The following is a 15,545-nucleotide window of genomic DNA, read 5'->3' as shown; positions in this document are numbered from 1 at the left end:
TGATTGACACAAACTCTATGAACGGAAACCAGCATAAATGTTTGCATTTGGGGAAACAGAATTTTGATTATTTAATTATTGTAAAACTTCGTCTCTTTATTTGCTAGGTGGGTCTTCAAACAACTTTATGATAAAGGCCTTATTTATAGAGGTATGAAAGTCATGCCCTTTTCCACTGCCTGTAACACTCCACTTTCCAACTTTGAATCTCACCAGAATTACAAGGTATGTATGACATCATTGGGCATTAAGTTATGTTCATGGAAGTTAAATGATTACGGTGATCAAGGTACTAGTCCCAATGTGTAACGTTAGCCTGGGGAGTCTTGTCAGTATGATCTTTTCTAACCGAGTGCTGGTGATGTTGCCAGTCACTGAACCAAGGCTCTGTTAAGATTAAAAACGAGGGATTTTTTTTTTTCTCCATGAGATTTGTGATAGGTTTTGCTTGTTTTGACCATATCTTTGTGCCTCTCTTTGGTTAATAAGTTTAGCTCTACCCTGTTTGCCTCAAGTCACTGTTTCACAAGGGTCGTTTGGGTGGTTTTTTATGCCTCATCTGGGACCTCATAGTTCATTTATTTGTTAGAGGTATTTGGGGAAAAATCTGATTTGAGATTGATGCACAGTAATAGGATTTTTTCTCTGATAAATGGAATATCCTGCTGTCGTTGGTATGATAAAAGAGTTTAGACATGTCTGATGTTAGTAAAGTATACTGCTTTGCCTTATCTAGATAGATAGTAAAGACAGTAACTATTCTGAAACTATTTGAACTACCTGTTCTCATGTGTATATGTAGGAGACGTGTTTTCATCTCTGAGAGTTTATCTAAGCCTCTTTGTTTTTGACAGACATTAGGTTTTTTGCAACTCTTATTTCATGCTCAGATTGGAAATTATATTATTAAAACTTGCATTCCAAAAGCACTTTTCATCTTATAGAATACTTTCATACATCCCACTTGATCTTTGCTAATCCTCGTGAGGTATGAGTGATGATTCCTGTTGTCTCCTAAATATCCTTCTATGATTATATTGTGTTGCATTTTTTATTAAAATATTTTAAGCACATACAAATGTAAAGAATCAAACACTAAGCACTATCTCTTTTTTAACATTACCATAATACCATTATCACACCTAAAAAGTCATCATCAGTCATTCTTAATATTAACTACTTTATAATTCTTTAATTACTGGGTGTCATCTATATTCACATTTGTGTTTAGCTCATAGTTTGTGTCATACCTTTTGTCCCTCAGCAGTTTTTTAGTTTTTTGGGTTTTGTTTGTTTCTTTACAGGATGTAAGGAAGGTTCATTCACGGTAGTAACTCTTTTTGGTCTGTATTAATCTGAAGGTCTCCTTTTTCATCTTTTTTTTTTTTCTTTTCCTTTTATTGTTTAGGAGATAAGTTTTGTCTTGTAGAATTTCCCACAATATGAGTTTTGCTGATAACATCTCCATCGTCTAATTTAACATTTTTTCTGTCCTCTATATTTTATAGAAATTGGTACTTCATTTTTGTGTTAGTTTTTTTTTTTCCTTCTTGTATGTCATTAGTAGAGATCAGTATTTGCTTATATTTTGGGAGGAGGTAGCTAAGGGAGATTGTTAAATTTATAAACAATTCAGTGCACAAATCTTAAGTGTACTATTTGATGAGTTTCAATACATGCATCTCGTTTTTAAAAAAAATAACCAAATATTACAGATAATAGTTGATTAGTTTTGTATGTTTTTGTACTTTGTAGAAATGCCAAGATCCATTATGTATTCTTTTCTATATAGCTTTTCTCACTTAATGTTATATTTCTGACAGTGATCCATATTACTTATAGTTGTGGATCTTTGGTTCTAATTTCTATCTAAGTGAATTTTATTTACAATTTATTTACAGTACCTTTCTTTTTTCCATTTCTTTCCTTAACATCCTGATAGGTAACCACTCTGCTGAATTCAGTGTTTCTTTCCCATGCATATTTTCATACTTTTACTATCTACATGAGTATCCATAAACAATATCAGTATTGTTCTGCATGTTTTTAAATCTTACACGCTGTACTTACTCTGCACCTTGTCTTTTATACTAAACATTGTATTTTAAACATTCTTCATCTTTTTTTTTAAATTTTTTAAAATTTTTTAAAGTCACCACATATTTGACCCACTTTACCCCATCTACCGCCTCCCTTACCCCTCCCTCCTACCCTGTGGTAACCATTAATCTGTTGTCCATGACCATGTGTCTTTGTTTGTTTGTCCTATTCATTTGTTTCTTTTAGGTTTATATCCCACATAGAAGTGATACCATGTGATTTTCAACTTTTTCTGTTTGGCTTATTTCACTTAGCATGATTATCTCAAGGTCCATCCATGTTGTTGCAAATGGTATTTCATCTCTTCTTATGGCTGAATAATATTCCATTGTATATATGTACCACAGCTTCTTTAGCCAGTCATCTATGTTTGAACACTTAAGTTGCTTCTATGTCCTGGCTACCGTGAATAATGCTGCTATGAGCATTGGTGTGAAAATATATTTTCAGAAATGGGTTTTCAAGTCTTTAGGGTGAATACCCAATAAAGGGATTGCTGGATCATATGGTAAATCAATTCTTAGTTTTTTAAGGAACCTCCATACTGTTGTCCATAGTGGCTGTACCAATTTGCAGTCCCACCAGCAGTGTTAAAGAGTTTCTTTTTCTCTGCATCCTCTCCAACATTTGTTATTACAGGTATTCTAACAGGTGTGAGATGGTATCTTGTTGCAGTTTTGATTCGCAGTTCCCTAATAGCTAGCAATATTGAGCATCTTTTCATATGTTCATTGGCCATTTGTATGTCTTCTTAGGAGAAGTGTCTGTTCAAGTCTTCTGCCCATTTGTGGATCGTTTGTTTTTCCATTGTTATTCAGTTGTATGACTTCTTTGTATATTTTGGATATTAGGCCCTTATCAGAGGCATCGCTTGCAAATATATTTTCCCATTCAGATTGTTGTCTCTTTACCTTGTTAACGATTTTTTTTTGCTGAGCAAAAGCTCTTTAGTTTGATGTAATCCTATTCATTTATTTTACTTTTTACTTCCCTTGCTTTTGAAGTCAAATTTATTAAAATCCTCTTTAAGTCCAAGGTCCTTGAGTTTCGTTCCTGTTTTCTTCTATGCATTTTACTATGTCTTATATTCAGGTCCTTAATCCATTTTGAGTTAATGCATTTTAAGTCTAGTTTCATTCTTTTGCAGGTGGCTTTCCAGTCTTTCCAGCACCATTTATTGAAGAGGCTTTCTTTTCTTGAATTGTATGTTTTTCGCTTTTTTGTCAAAAAAATTACTCATCCATTTAAACATAGGTTTACTTCTGGACTCCTGATTCTGTTCCACTGGTCCGTGTGTCTGTTTTGCTGCCAATACCATGCTCTTTTCATTAGAGTCACTTTGTGGTATATTTTGAAATTGGGCACAGTGATGCCTATAGCCTCGTTCTTTTTTCACAAGATGGCTTTGGCAATTCGGGGTATTTTGTGCTTCCATACAAATCTGATGATTTTTTGTTCTATTTCTTTAAAAAAATGCTGATGAGCTTTTGATGAGTTTGCATTAAATCTGTATAATGCTTTAGGTAATAAGATTATTTTAATGATGTTTGATTCTTCCAATCCAAGAAAATGGAATATCTTTCCATTTCTTTGTATCTTCTTCGATTTCTTAATAGGGTTTTATAGTTTTCAATATATAGGTCCTTCACATGATTCATTAGATTTATTCCTAGGTATTTTATTCTTTTTGTTGCAATTGCTAAAGGAATTATTTTTTTCACTTCTTTTTCTGACACTTCATTATTAGAGTATAGGAACACTATGGATTATTGAACATCGATTTTATATTGAGAAACTTTACTGTATTTCTTTATTGTTTTTAGGAGTGTTCCTGTGGAGTCTTTAGGGTTTTCTATATAGAGAATCATGTCATCCACAAATAATGGCAGTTTGACTTCTGCATTTCCTATTTGGATGTCTTTTATATCTTTCTCTTGTCTGATTGCACTCTCTAGGACATCCAATGTTATACTAAATGTCAGTGGCAATAGTGGACAGCCTTGTCTTGCTCCTGATCATAGAGGAAAGATTTTTAGTTTTTTACCATTAAGTATAATGTTGGCTGAGGGTTCATCATGTATGGCCTTTATTATGTTAAGGTATTTTCCTTCTATACTGATTTTGTTAAGTGTTTTGATCATAAATGGATGCTGTAACTTGTCAAAGGCTTTTTCTGCGTCTATTGATATGATCATGATTCTTATTTTTTAATTTGTTTATGTGGTGTATCACATTAATTGATTTGCGTGTGTTGAACCATCCCTATGCCGCTGGGATGAAGCCCACTTGATCATGGTGTATAATCTTTTTAATATGTTGCTGTATTTAGATCGCTATTATCATGTTTAGGATTTTTGCGTCTGTGTTCATGAGAGATACTGGTCTGTAGTTTTCTTTTTTTGTGTTATCTTTACCAGGTTTTGGTGTTCGGGTAATATTCGCCTCATAAAATGAGTAAGGAAATAGTGCCTCCTCTTCTATTTTTTAGAAGAGTTTGAGGACAATAGATATTAAATCTCTGAATGTTTGGTAAAATTCACCAGTGAAGCCATCTGGTCCTGGACTTTTACTTTTTGGTAGGTTTTTGATGATTGTTTCAATTTCCATACTGCCGACCAGTCTATTTATATGTTCCAGTTCTTCTTGAGTCAGTCTAGGAAGTTCAGTCTAGGAAGGTCCATTCAGTCTAAGTACTGGTCTGTTTTCTCTAGGTTATTATATTTGTTATATCCTTTTTCATAGTATTCTTATATGACCCTTTGTATTTCTGTGGTGTCTCCCTTAATTTCTCTTTCATCCCTGATTTTGTTATTTGTTTCCTTTCTCTGGAGGTTGGGGGCTGCAGCTCAGCCTGGCATTCTGCACTTGGGGCTGGTAATAATCAACTGTTGTTTCTCTGCCATTCCCAGTTCTCTGTTTTCTGCCCTGGTCCCTGGGCACTGCCGCCCACTGCGTGGAGCTCACAATTCTCCCAGGCAGGGCTGTTCGTGGAATTTGCCGCATTTCTCCTCTCCCCTCCTCCTGTAGGGAGCTCCGGAGGATGCAAGAGGCAGCTTCTTTACTCATCCCAGTCCACCACCCGACACCTGGAGTTCTGACCTGTGGTAGCTATTATGCACAGATCACTTGCTCAGACGTGTTGGTGTGCAGTTTGGGTGTTTTTTTCTAAGTTTTAGATGTTGAGCTTATTATTTCAAGGGGAGAGATCCTGGGAGGTCTCTCATTCCGCCATGTTTCTGTCGTCAAGATTCTTCATCTCAATATATGTAACTATAAGTTTACTTTTAACTGCCATAACTGTTTCATTTAACAAATAGATTACAATTTATTTATTCATTTTTGATAGACATTTGAGTCGTTGGTAGGGGGCATAGCTTCTTTTTTTAAAAATGGTAACAACCAATGTTCCTATGGACATTTTTAATATAAATTCTTGTGTAGTAATGGTGGCATTTACTTTGGTGACCAAATTTTTGCATGTTAGAACCCCATAATAGCTGTGAGCTCCTAGAATTTTCAAAGGTTATACTCTTCCATAAGTAAACAAATTACTTCCCCTTATTGGAAAGACAAGGTGTACAGAAGTAAATCGAGTTAAAAGAGAAAGTGCTTCCATCTGTTTCAAAAGATAAACCAAGCTTGTGGTATATAAAAATATTTATTTATTATATTGTCTAAATTTCTTGTTTTTAGAGATCTGGTTGATTCAATTATTTATGAAGTTCATGCTCATTGCGGAAAATTGGAAGCCATCAGAAGATATAAAGAAGGGAAAAAAATTGTAATCCCAGTATTCAAAGGAAATCATTATAATGTTTTACTTAGGTTTCCCTTTAGAGGTTTTGTTTCATTGTTTTCGTTTTTGGGGAAGGAGGTTTATATGTTCATTACTGTACTTACTACAATTAATGTTTTATATCTTAATACCTATTGCCTGGTTAATGATAAGACAACATTTTTCTGCTTCTCCATTTACTTGCTCTACTCTGCATAAAGTGAATACATCTGTGAAGCCAACACCCAGATAAAATAAAGAACGTTATCATCCTGTCAAAAGCTTTCCCTTCTCATGGTCCCTTAAGTTTAGCTATTCAACTCCTCACCCTCACTTCCAACAGCATTGATTTGTTTGCTGATTCTAAATTATACATAAATGGAATCATTCAGTGTGTCCTTTTTTGAGCCTGGCTTTTCTTGCTCAAGATTATGTTTGCGAAAGTCATCCATGTTGTATGTTTGTAGATCACCATTTTAATTACTGTCTGGTATTTAATTTATTCTACTATTGGTGGGCATTTGGGTAATTCACAGTTTGTGGTTCTTATCAATAGTGCTGAAACCGGAGAGCAACTGAGTTTGGGCCTTGTGCTGCCTGTGCCGCTTAGCCAATAGACTAACACAGGAGTTGGGATATTTAGAATAAGCGTTTATTGTCAGGGTGATCTGAGAAGGCAGCAGGTTAACACCTTCAAAAACTGCCTTGCCTTCTCAGTTGGGTTTAGGGTATTTAAGGGAAAGTCTGGGCATTATTCCAGGGGCTACATGATCATTCTGGGTTGGAAGTGGGTCTGTTGTGATTTACGGAGTCTTTCCTCTGGCAACGTGGTCCTCTGGTGGCGTTAGTAACGCAGGAACAAAGATGGGAGTAGTCTGGAAAGAATAGTAGCCAGAAGGGTTGTGATCAGTAAGCATAAGAGCATTAATCATAAGTTTCAGGGCAACTTTCAATGGCAGGGGACATTCCTCTGGGTCCGCTCTGGGTCAGAGCACTGGGGAAAATCTATTGTTAAGCTGTAGGGCAAGGAAAAGTGAAGCCGAGGACACTGTGAGGCCTCTGTACTACAGAGATCCCGTCCGGGCCCTTCTTCAGTGCTTTTGTGAACATTCTAGAACTTGGTTTGGGGGAGCATTTAATATACATATTTCTGTTGGATATATACCCAGGAGTGGAATTGTCGAGTCAGGGGTTATAACTTACAATTAGTTCCAATTTCAGAGCTGGCAAACTCCGTAAAATGTTAGATAGTAAATTTTTTAGGCTTTGTGAACCAGATGGTCTTCTTTCAACTCTGTTAAAACTATCCTCAACTTTTGGGGTATATGAAAACAGGTGACAGCCAGATTTAACTTGTGGGCTGTGTCTTGCTGCCCCCACTCTAATAGATACAAGCATAGAGTGTTCCAAAGTGGTTATGCTGACTTATACTCCCACTAGACTAGCGGCAGTCCCCAACCTTTTTGGCACCAGAGACTAGTGCTTCTATGAGAAGCTAAAGCCTGATAATCAGAGGTGGAGCTGAGGCAGTGATGCTAGTACTGGGGAGCAGCTGCAAATACAGATGAGGTTTCACTCACTTCCAGCCAACTCTCTTCTTTCTGTGCAACCCAGTTCCTTACAGGCTGTGAACTAATACCGGTCTGTTGTGCAGAGGTTAGGGGCCCCTGCATTAGATAGTTCTGATTACTTTCCATCCCACCAACACTTAGCATTTTGTTTTTTCTCTTTTACCATTCTATAATTGTGTATTGGTTGCCACTAAGCTTTGCTTTGTTTTTTTCTTTTTTTCTTTAATGAACCGAATTAATATTGTAACCAAGTCCAAGGTTCCAACAGCCAGTGAGTCAAGTGACATGGTGTTGAAGCAAGGAAAGCTACTTTATTCAGAAAGCCAGCAAGCTGAGAAGATGGCGGACTAGTGTCCTAAAAAAATATCTTAAAGTACAGAATTCATCCTTCTTTTATGTCAAGGGAAGGGGGGAAAGGAGGAGCAAGCGGTGATTGACAACTATAGACAGCAGTTCTAGGATGTTTGTGAAACTTCTTTGTTCTTAGTAGGTTGACTAGTTGGTATGAGGCAGGTCAAATCTTTGGTAAGCAATCATTATTTTTGTACATACTTTCCTTATCTCCTTGGGAGAGGCAATTTCTGGTAAAGAGGCTATAAAACTCAAGTGGCAAGCAGAATTCCTCTAATGATTAGCATGTCTATATGCAAGACTAAGCACAAGCTATTAACCTGAAGGCCATGGAAGCAAAGCCTTGAACAAGATGGAGTCAGAGAAGCTGAAATTAGCATTTCACTCTGTTACAATTTGGGCATATTACAATTTTTCAAGTATATGATATTTCAAAATGACTCATTTTTAGATTTTGGAATAAAGAATAACTATTTTCCAAAATAGTTATTTTGTTGATCTACCTCTTTATGAACTTATTATAAAATAGATTATTGTAATAGTGAAACTGTTACTGGAGCAAAAGGGTCCCCCTGTTTGCTTGCATCTAAGTTAGTGAGATATGTACAAGTTTTGCAGCAAAGAAATTAAGCATTTATATTAGAGAGCTGCGAGTCCTGGAGACACAAGCAAGCTGTGGCTCGCAAAGAACTGACTCTGCGGGTGCCTCAAGGAAATAGATTACATAGGGGAAAAATTGAAACTAAGGTAGGTGGGGTTGTGGGTAATTGATTATCATGCCTATCATGGTTCTAGAATCAGCTATGGTGTCATCCCATCTGGTCCCATGGTCTGTGGGTCTGTTCCTTCTAGATGGTCTGGATCTAAAACATACCTAAAGCCAAGATGTTATCCTTAGTTTAACCGAAACTTATGGTTTCATGATCCATTGACTTGAAGCTTCATTCTTAAAAGATTTGCAACTGGCTGAAACCTTATGTCCTAAGGCTCAATGATTAAGGGAGGAGGCATAAAAAGGTGGAAGTGTAAGGGTGGAAAAGGCAAGCGAGTCACAATGCCATTATAGCAGGCTAAGCCTGCTTGAATCAGAGAAAAGACTATCTTAAAGAAATGAAATCTACATGTGGTTACAAAACCTCCATTATATATCCCTTTTGATACAATTAAAATGTTTTGTTTGTGACTACAGTCATGCTTCTCTTAAGGATCTTTTAGGCAAACTTGTCCTTGTGTGAACATTGCAGTGCGCTTACATAAACCTACTACTACCTAGGTTGTATGGTATAGCCTATTGTTCTGTACAAGAAGAAAAATAATTTCCCTCTACCCTTCTGGATTCTTGGTTGAGACATCCCTGTAATAAAAGACAGATTAACAGTAGAAAAACAAAATTAAGTTAATAACACGTATACCTCCTATATACATGGGAGAGACCCAGGAAAATGAGTAAGCTGCCAAAACAGCTGAAGCCATCACCTTACATACCATCTTCAGCTGAAGACAAAAGATGTTGGGGTGATAGGGATCAGTTATGGGAGGTTACCAGGAAAAGCACAATAAACAAAAGTAAGGTTGCTGCGTAGATTTACATAGTGGTCTTCTTCATCGATAGAAGTTTCTAGAGATAGTCTTTCTCTGCCTGGTGGTACAGGGAGGGGAGACACCCTTACAAATGGAAATTTTCCTTACAAATGGAAATGTCTTTTACAAAGGATAATTTCTACTTGGTTTCAGAGCTTCTCCCATATCTGCTGTTTCTTAAAAATCAGCCTAAAATAATCACATTTGGGGATGACAAATTCTGTTCTCTTATAGTTCCTCTGCTACAAACCTATACAGCATATATTGAATACTGTATTGAATACTGTTGGCAGTTGTAACAATGCTAAGTACTTGGGTAAAGTATTGCCTTACAACCTTAGGAAGACTGTGACATCACTAGCCAATAGGAATTTTTCAGTTCCATTATAATCTTATGGGATCACCATCATACCTGCAGTCCATTGACCAAAACATTGTTATGTAGTGCATAATTGTACTGAGGTAATTGTTAAAATTTTAAAATATTAAAAAATACTTGGAATTTCTTGCTTTATATTTTATTTTTATAAATAGAGCAAATGGTGTTTTAAAAGCTCGGTTTATTCTGAAAGTCAATTTATTTTTATTCTTTAGGATTAGTTCCTTTTTCTTCTATGTCTGTTTTTGTGGATTTTGTAAAAGAATACTTTATCTCATTTATTTCAGGATGTTCAAGATCCTTCAATATTTGTAACTTTCCCTTTGGAAGAAGATGAAAATATATCTTTAGTTGCTTGGACAACTACTCCCTGGACTTTGCCTAGTAACCTTGCCCTGTGTGTTAATCCAGATATGCAGTATGTGAAGATTAAAGGTAAGTGTGAGCCTGGTTACTTATGACTGATATGGATAAGGTAATTTTGACATTTTTTGGGAAAGGATGAAATTGATATTTCTTGTTTGGAGTACAAATAGAATTTTTTGAAAAAGCATTAGACTTAATCAGAAAAATAACCTCAAAGTTTTGTTTTGTTTTGTTTTCATTTCTAACCTGTTAAAGAATAAAATTTAGCCAAGTAAATTTGAAGGTCTGATTGGCTTTATTAAGTGGGCAGCATTCTGTCTAACAACTAGAAGGGTGCTCCTACGAGTTGTCCAAAGTGGAAGGTTTTTCTAGGAAGAAGGGTGGAGCAAGGGAGCTATTAGAGAAAGAAAAAAAAAAGGATTATTTTTAGACCAGGACATTTTTTAGGGGGTAGGAGGTGAATAGCAAGAGTTTTTTATCATGTATGTTGACTCTTCTTTCTATGGGGGTGGAAGAGATGGAGAGAGCCCATATGACAGATTACCTCCTTGGTGTTGACCAGAACATTCCAGACTAGCTGATAAAGAATGTTTCTGAGAGAGATGGAAACAGCAATTAGGTCAGGTAATAAATTTACGTTTGTTATCATAGACTTTTAGCATAAGTGATGCCATTTTTGGCCTGTGGTTTTCTCTTTAACAGATTGAAAATGTAATACACAAAAATTAAAATAGTACACAGATATAAAAAGTAAGAATTCTTTATAATTTTTAGATTTTAATACACTTTTGCACATCATGTCCCTATTATAGATGAAGAACCAGAGATTTAGAGAGGTGGCATCTTGTCGGTATTAAGAATCTCTGATGTCTCTTTTCTCAATACCACCAAGCAGTTTACTTAATTCAGATACTAGAGTTAGCATCAGATCCCACAGGTTAGGGGCTCCATCTTACAAGACCTCTCTCCAGCACCACACCGCCACTTAAGACTCCAGTCACAAGTCCAAGTTGACACCTATACTTCTCACTAACCAACAACCTCCTCCTCAGGTTCTCTTGATTTGCTTAAGGGCTCACAGAACTCAGAAACATTGTACTTATTGGCTTACCAGTTAATTATAAAAGGATATTATAAAGGATACACATAAGCAGCCAGATGAAGAAGTTCATAAGGCGAGGTCTGGAAGGGTCTTGGGTACAGGAACTTCTGTCTCCATGGAACAGGGGTGAGCTACATGGCTCTCATTACTTAGGAAGTTCTAAGGGTTTTAGGAGCTCTGCCAGGAACAGAGATTAAGACCAAATATATATTTATTATAAATTCTAATATCACAGAATAGGTACCAGAACTTGACTTTGCCTTTCAAATATTCCCTGGCGGAGAGTTAACCATAGTCTTAATGAGGTGCTTTCTAAAGAGACTTAAATGAAAAAAGAAGATTGATACCTTCAGGTTTTGATAGTTTGTGGAGGAAGAGGGAAGCCAGGGAAATAAAAGAGAAACTCATAGCCAGGAAAAAAATTCTGCCTTACATGACAGTCACTTGGATCCTCAAAAGCTTTTGCTGGCAAGAGATAAATATTGAGAAAGGAATGGTAGAGAATTGGGAGTCAGAAAACAGGTATTTTTATTATTTTTTAACTGTGCCTTGGGAATGGATAGGACCAAGAATTGGTTTCTTACACTATCTGCTGGAAAAGAGCTGTTATACACAAAAACCTCGCTCTGGTGTCTGTAGCTGCTTCTCTGGGCAGTTTCATTTCTGTCTGCATAAGTTCCCTGTGTCACCAATGAGAAATGGCCATTCTGTAGTGAGCCTGACAGCTTTAGAGGCCTTCTGGCTGAGATTTCAATCATGTGGCTCCCCTACCTATATATTCCTTTTGTACTTCCTGGGTTTTATTCAGAAAATGTAGACTCCACTTATAATGAAGTTCTTGGGAGGTCAGAGTTGGTTGTTGGCAGACTTATTTATGGCAGTTTTTCAGTGAATTGCAGAAGCCTTCACAATGATTCATAGATTCTCATTTTTCTTATAGTGAACTGAATGTATGTCAGAGGCACTAGTAAAATCTTGAGTATGTCATACTTTATAGGTGGGAGTTTAAATTAAATTAGTCTAAGTTTTTGTAAGGCAATTTATTAATATCTATTAAATTTTAAATGTTTATACATGTGTTCCAGCTTTTTTCTTCCTGAGGTAGTAGCCATCAGAAGAATTTCCAGTAAGTGTACAAAGATACATACAAGGATACTCATCCCAATGTTCATAGTAGTAATAATTTGAAAACAACTTAAATGTGTAGGATTAGTTGGTATGTGAAAAATAACTTGTACTTCCGTTAGAATGGAGGACTGTAGAAGTATCTAAAAGAATGAGAAAGATATTTATGTGCTAATATAGTAAAAGATGTTCACAATATATTATGTGAAAATAAATAACTATATTGTTATGTCTCACAATTATTTTTTTTAATTACCCATTCACATAATATGTATGTTACTGTTATTATACATAGAAAACTACCTGGAAGAATAGCCACTCAGATGATAGTGCCTGAGGGTAGATGAGATTACAGGGGACTTTTATTTGTAAACTTTTTTGTTTGTTAATATGACTTTGAAATATTTATATATATTACATTTGCTAGAAGAAAATTAAGATTAATTTACTTAAAATGGATAGAGATGCAATTAACAACAACTGATAGCCTAATAGCCTTTGATTTCTTCTTTTTTTTTGTCAATTTCGTCTAGAAAGCTGTGTGTCCTAGCATTCTTTTCAGTATTTCTCTGTGAGTGCTAGGCACACTGGATGCAGGTGATACCGGAGCACCCAAAGGAAAAAGTATACTGATGCATGTCTAATGTAGAATAAGCCAAAGTCTAAATATTACTGAAGTCCACTTTTTCCATTGCTCTTACAGACATTATCAGAGGAAAATTACTGATTTTAATGGAAGCCCGATTACCAGCCCTCTATAAATTGGAGAGTGACTATGAGATCCTTGAAAGGTAAATATACAAATCATCGATTTGTGAGTGTGTATGTCTTTAGTTTTAAAAAGTAACACACTTTATAACCCAAAAGATATATTACTCAAGTTTAGTTTTAAGTACTAACACCATTTTAAATATGAAGTACTTAAGTACCTGTTTAAGTTTTAAGTACTAGTACATTCAGGTAACATGTTCCAGCACTAATGACTAAGGAACAAATAAACCAGAAGGGAGTGGTGACTTGATGTGGCTGCAGCCTCATTTCCTTGACAATTTAAATCTAATTGTGAGTTTGCCTTTCTCCTTTTTCTAGATTTCCTGGTGCCTGTCTCAAAGGCAAGAAATACAGGCCCCTGTTTGACTATTTTGTGAAGGTGAGCTTAGGCACCTCCACCACAGGCTCTCTCCACAGACGGTGTACAGTGTTGGATAACTGGAGCAGTGTGATGACAACTGGAGTGGTGTTCACATTATCTTATTATTACATTGTTTCTATGAGTGTGCTCAGTCCAGAAACCTGTTTCAATATTAACAAAATTAAATTCTGTTCAGGTCGCCTTCTTATTCTAACAGTTAAAATCTTATAGGAATTTTTAAAATACTTTTTTCAAATTACTTAAGAAATCACTTACATTTGATGTGGATATTTTTATTGCTTATAGTCTGCATGTCATCCAGGAATATGAGGGTTGGTTTGTTGTGGGTTGTTTTTGTTTTTTTCTTAATAAATTTAGGATAGTGCTCAGAATAAAACTGTAAAAGTAGAGTTAATTTTAAGGAAATTGACAGAGTGGGTGCTTTAAATCTAGGTAACACAACAGAGCTCCTACATTTAGTAACTTAGTTTCCTTAGGAGTCATAAAGCTGTTTTATGTAGTTTTCATAGTCTGATAACAGAATTCTCAGCAATCATTGCAAACCCCACTAACAATGAGAGAACAAAGTCAGCAGGAATTTCCTGTTGATCCTTATTTATAGGTCATAGAGTAAAATGATGAGCAATACCATGAGACTTGGCTTTATATATTATATAAAAATTATATTCAGCTGGGCATAGCATTAGCTGGCAAACCTTACATCATAGCCCAAGATAAAACATTTGCTTACCTCTCTTCTGGTTCAGTTTACAATATCGCTCACATCTGTCTCTTTACATTCATATACCTTAAGTGTTTCCCCATGTTTCTCATCTCCTAATTAGTGGCCCTTTTCCTCCTATCATGTTACTGCTGGTGGTACTGCTGGGTATTCCTATGCTTTGCCTCATCTGGTCCCTCCCTGTGATCCTATAGACAGTTGCCAGCACATTCCTTGCCAGTGTTCTCCATTTGGCATGAGGCAAACCTGCTGCATAGTCACATCCCCTATAATGTTGCTTTAAACATATCTTCAAACTAACTGCCCTTTCTTTTCCTCCCACTCTGTCTTTATTTTCATTAAGTTATCCTTCTGTTTAAAAAATCCTTCACTTTTCTCTAATGTCATATCTGTTCGAGTTCAGTACACTCTTCAAGGCTGAACTCTGATGCCATCTAAAAAACAGCGTTTTCTAAAATGCCTTTTTGGTTTCTCCCTTTGTTAAAATACCATACTGAATTCTTCTCTTGTATATCTTTTATATTTTGTTTTATAACTTATTCGTTTTTGTCTTAAAACTTCCACTAGATCAGTGAGCCTTACCCTTTCTGAATTACAGACCCTATTGAGAACCTGAAGAAGTCTCACTCCTCTCAAACAATGCACATGAACACTCTAAATAGGAATTTGGGGTTAAGTCAGAAGTCTGTCTGGAATATGCACTCTGTAGAATTAAGTTGAATAACACCTGTCTATTCAATTAGTTTTCTGAAATGTCTAGGACCTTCCATGACTTTTAGACAGATACTACAAATTCTTTGACTTAGGACAGAGTCATCCACTTTATACCTAAGGTAAACATGTAAAATATTAAATGGGAGCTATGAGAGTAAGTGCTCTCATGGAAAGACAGCACTGCCGCTCTCAGTAGTGACTGCAGACCCAGCTCAGCCTCAGTGGGGCAGGATCCAGAGCTGGATCCCGAGAAGGAGGAATACACTGTGGGGTTCCTTGGTCTACAGTTATAAACAATAAGATACCTGTGGGTTCCCTGTTCCTGATTTTAAGGATACATCTGATTTTAAGGATATACATATTCTTTCTCCATGTTTAAACCATTGAAGAAATACCCTTTGGCACCTGTCATACCACATCAAAAACATTTCTAGGTGTGATTTGGGTTACAGCAATTTAAAATTTATGGTTATTTTTTATGTTTAGTTTTAAGCAAGTGCCAAACAATTAAGGAGCTATGCTGTAGTTGAAAATGATGTATTTGGATACAAAAGACCTTGTTTCAGGTCCTAGCTTTGTCATTGCTGGTTGTGTGATTTGGGCAAAC

At 36.0% G+C, this 15,545-nt stretch overlaps 1 protein-coding gene across 5 annotated transcripts in view; it reads left to right on the top strand.

Annotated features, from left to right (window-relative positions):
• IARS1 (isoleucyl-tRNA synthetase 1) overlaps positions 1–15,545 on the top strand; it is an 87,164-nt gene that overhangs the window by 11,177 nt on the left and 60,442 nt on the right. For all 5 annotated transcript variants that reach the window (XM_039880356.1, XM_039880357.1, XM_039880354.1 and 2 more), the window contains 4 exons: positions 108–225; positions 10,045–10,192; positions 13,054–13,141; positions 13,440–13,500. In XM_039880356.1, coding sequence (XP_039736290.1) covers positions 108–225; positions 10,045–10,192; positions 13,054–13,141; positions 13,440–13,500 — 415 coding nt within the window. The remainder of the gene's footprint in view (positions 1–107; positions 226–10,044; positions 10,193–13,053; positions 13,142–13,439; positions 13,501–15,545) is intronic.

Source organism: Pteropus medius, unplaced genomic scaffold (assembly GCF_902729225.1).
Source record: "Pteropus medius unplaced genomic scaffold, Ma_sr-lr_union100, whole genome shotgun sequence".
Classification (NCBI taxonomy): Eukaryota; Metazoa; Chordata; class Mammalia; order Chiroptera; family Pteropodidae; genus Pteropus; species Pteropus medius.
Note: the sequence above shows the minus strand (reverse complement) of the source record. Positions and strands in the feature narration are given on the sequence as shown.